The following is a 4,137-nucleotide window of genomic DNA, read 5'->3' on the forward strand; positions in this document are numbered from 1 at the left end:
TTTTAAATGTTTTATGCTAAATGCAACAAGAGACTACTCAAAACAATATGTAAGCCTTTCATTAAATATAGACGGATATTTCCTAAAGAAATACTTTGATTGATTGCACATTTGACCCTAAATATCAAGTTTGTGCGGTTTTAATCCTCTAATCTTACTTACTAAAGCTTAACCCCTAAAGCTAACCCTAACCCTAATATTTTCCCCCCATTTTTCCCTGCAATTTTCTAAGCCATTGGATCTTGCACATTTAGGCGCCATTCAATTTTAGCCATTGATCATATTTCATATTTATCTCTTCTATTTTCTGAAACAACTATTTCATATTTATCTTTTCTATTTTCCGACACAACTATTTCATATTTATCTCTTCTATTTTCCGAAACAACTATTTCATATTTATCTTTACTTCCGAAACAAATTGGCCCTACAACTATTTCATATTTATCTATAGCCCTACTTTTCCGAAACAACTATTTCATATTTATCTCTTCTGTTTTCCGAAACAACTATTTCATATTTATCTCTACTTCCGAAACAAATTGGCCCTATTATCTCTTCTGTTTTACGCAAAAACTCTTTCATATTAATTTGTGTCATGTGTTTCATCCTTATCAATGTGTCAATCATTAGTTAACAAAATGTCATATTTTTCCATGCTTATCAGTATGCCAATCTTTAGTGAACAAAATCGCCTATTTTTTATGTAGAGAAGTCGACACAATGTGCATAACAAATTATGCTATTTCCTAAAAATAGCATAATTTTTTTCATGCTTATCAAGATGACAATCCTTAGTAAACACAGTATGTCAATATTAATTTCAGGCCGATTCATATTAATCCTTATCCTAAAATGTTGGCCATTTCTTAATTTTGTTCCACTATTTTGTGCTTAACGTGATAAGTAATACTCTTTATTGCTCAACCATCATATCTTACTCACACGTATTGCACCTTTTTCTATAAATACATCATAACCTATTAGCCATAACTTCTCAATCTAAGCAAGCATTCTCTTTCTTGGAAAGGAAAAAACCGGCCAATGATGTCTGCCAAATACACTCCAATCTCAGCTGTTTCTGGAGGAAGAAAGAACCTCAAAATGTGTGTGCGAGTTGCTCACATTTGGTTGATTCGAAAGAAGCAGGTCCCCACTAGCATCATTTTCATGAACATGTTACTGGTCGATGAAAAGGTTTTTACATGTTTGCACTCTTAGCTTTAAAATTAAACTAATGTCATCGTTGTTTTTTAGTTATGTAATTTAACCAGCTGTTTACTGATGTTGTTGTCGTCAATAGGGTGGACGTATTCACGCCACAGCTAGAAAAGATTTGGTGGCAAGGTTCATGTCCATGGTTGAAGAAAGGGGTACATATCAGCTTGAAAATGCAATTGTAGGTTTTAATGAAGGTCCTTATAAGGTAACTTCACACAAACATAAGCTTAGTATGATGCACAATTCAACTTTTACCAAAGTACACTCGCCCGCTATCCATATGAACGTTTTTGAGTTCAAGCCATTCAATGAAATTCTCTCTTCAACTGTCGAGGAAGTGTCTACGGGTAAGACTTCAAAGACTTCAATTCTGAATGTGTGTTGTACATTATTACTACCTATAAGCATTCCTTTAGGAATTTCATACATTTGTTATTTGTTTTTGCTTTTGTATACGTAATTTCAGATGTTATTGGTCATGTAATTGAAAGAGGTGATATAAGGGAAACTGAAAAGGATGGAAGGAAAAGCAGGGTTATTGATCTCACTTTAGAGGATCTTGAGTAAGCTTTGTCTGTTTCTTTGTAGCTGGTTCATGTAATATAATTTTAATATACCTTATGTTCCTGAATTGATATTTTGGTAATATTTTATTACAGAAACAACCACTTGCATTGCTCTCTTTGGGGTGAACATGCTGACAAAATTGTGACCTTTTTTGGCAACCATGACAACCACACACCTACTATATTGATATTGCAGTTCTGCAAGACACGCATGTATTTAGGTATGTCATGTTTTAAGTTTGTGCTTTCTGCTGATATCAAGAATGAAATGTGAAATTATGTTCACTTGCTGTTGAAATTTTGAAAAATTAGGTGCTATGGGAGTTGCTAATGCCTTTAATGGGACTAAGCTGATACTTAATGACGATTTGCCTGAAGTCGTTGCGTAAATGACAGGGTAACCATTTACATTTTTATATGTTATAGAATAAAGGCAAGTTTTTTTTGTCGTAATTAAGTTGTCTGGAGGTCCTCCCATCGTTTATGGGTAGCTTATTTGGCATACGACCCTAAAGATATCCACTAACAATAGTTTTCTGATGGCATGTTAGAATTTGTAATAAGTAAGAAAGTTTGAGAAGATGTGCACACAGAAAAGGGCAGCACAATATTAATAGTAACACTATCAAATATTATTGTCCAATTATTATTAATAGGTTACATGAGTTATATGTTGTCGTCCCTTACCTTGCTACTTGAGTATCGCTACTCTTCTATTGACATTGGTGCCCTTTTATTAGAATGAAAAATGTATCAATACAATAAACCCGAAGTGTCAGCCAGATTTCAACGAACAGCTCCGCGTCTTTATCAGATGACTTGCTCAACACCAACCGAATGACAATTGAAAGCATGATTGAGTCAACTGAGGTGGCTATCTGTTTAATGAAATTTTTAGATGTATTTTTGGATTCATCTTTGTTATTTTTGTTCAATATTTTTATGCAAAAGGCTACGAAATATTTACAGATTTGTCAAGGTTCGGTGCTTGCCACTATATGTGAGATCGAAACTGGGGTTGATTGGTACTTTCGATCATGCACCCAGTGTGCTTCATTGGCCACCGTTGACAACGGAGTGCTCCGTTGTCGCAAGTGTAAAACTTTCAAGGGTGCAGTCCCAAGGTAAACAAAGTTTATCCGAATATAATTTTTGTTTTTATCATGGGTGGAATTGTATTGATATAGTTGATTATTTGATAGGTTTAAGCTGCATGTCATCGTGATGGACGACACAAGGTCCACTACTTTTGTTCTTTTTGATCGCCAGGTGACCCAGTTTATTGGGCGTAATGTGCAAGACTTGATCAATGAACGTGATGAGGTAGTCGTGTATTATATAATTGTATAAATGCGTGGTCTATATATGAGGTATATCTACCAACGAAAATTTGTACTAACATTTTATTATTTTTGAGCAGGGAGCAGTAGGCAATGATTATCCTACTGATTTATAGGGACTAAAAACTTAATTAATTCTTTGTTTTATTATGTATCAAATTATTCAGGCCAATGAGACCCGTGCGATGCACGGGTCGGCATTCTAGTTTTTTTTAACATTTTCCCCGTTATGTTTTCCTTCTTTATAAATTGGTACTCGTCTTTTTAATTTCCTCAAAATTTACGTTGATGTAACATTATTTACTTATGTGACATCTAATTTTTGTAATCATCCTACTTAAATGCCTATTTCTTATACACATCTTTTTTTTTTTTTTTAACATCTTATACACCTATCTAAATACTATAAAATATGACATATGTTTAATAAGTTAATATATAGACCAATGGGATTAAACTTTATTTTAATATTTAACATGATATCTTAGAGAATGTAAATATATATGACCATATTTCAATTATAATTTTTAACAATACATTTAAATATGTGGAAATTATTGTAGGTTAATGTTCTGAACTGCTCAAAAGTTTGAATTTTGCTCTCCACCCAGCACGTTTTGCTCGCACCCTGCAAGCCTACCAAAAATACCCTTGCGCAAGTTAACTTGCGCAAGTGTTAATTGTTGCGCAAGTTAACTAACGCTATGTGAGTTAACATGCGCAGCGTTAGTTAACTCACGCTGCGTGCTTTCTTAAACAAGGCAGAGCACCTCATTTCCTCATTTCTCATCTAAAATCTCAAAAAATCTCAAAAATTTCTCTCAAATCACCCAACTCTAAAATTCCTTCAAGTTCAAATCAAACAACACTCCAATAACAAGTAAGTTCTCATGATCAAACACCATTAACCTTTTATGTTTGCATGTTAGATTTTTTCTCTTAAATTAGAAATTTTTAAGATTTAGAGTTTGTTTAAATTTTGGTGTTTTTGGAAGGAAATCATACAATGT

At 33.4% G+C, this 4,137-nt stretch overlaps 1 protein-coding gene across 1 annotated transcript; it reads left to right on the top strand.

The window, feature by feature from the left end:
- The first annotated feature begins 1,337 nt into the window (after positions 1–1,337).
- Positions 1,338–2,463, top strand: LOC146922714 (uncharacterized). The gene is made up of 4 exons (XM_085710852.1): positions 1,338–1,568; positions 1,688–1,784; positions 1,881–2,008; positions 2,100–2,463. Exons 1-4 carry the CDS (start codon positions 1,352–1,354, stop codon positions 2,174–2,176), a joined length of 519 nt encoding a protein of 172 aa, XP_085566978.1. The 5' UTR covers positions 1,338–1,351; the 3' UTR covers positions 2,177–2,463.
- Positions 2,464–4,137: the final 1,674 nt, after the last annotated feature.

This window comes from Medicago sativa, chromosome 5, assembly GCF_051527215.1.
Source record: "Medicago sativa cultivar Bolivia chromosome 5, Bolivia_mono, whole genome shotgun sequence".
Lineage (NCBI taxonomy): Eukaryota > Viridiplantae > Streptophyta > Magnoliopsida > Fabales > Fabaceae > Medicago > Medicago sativa.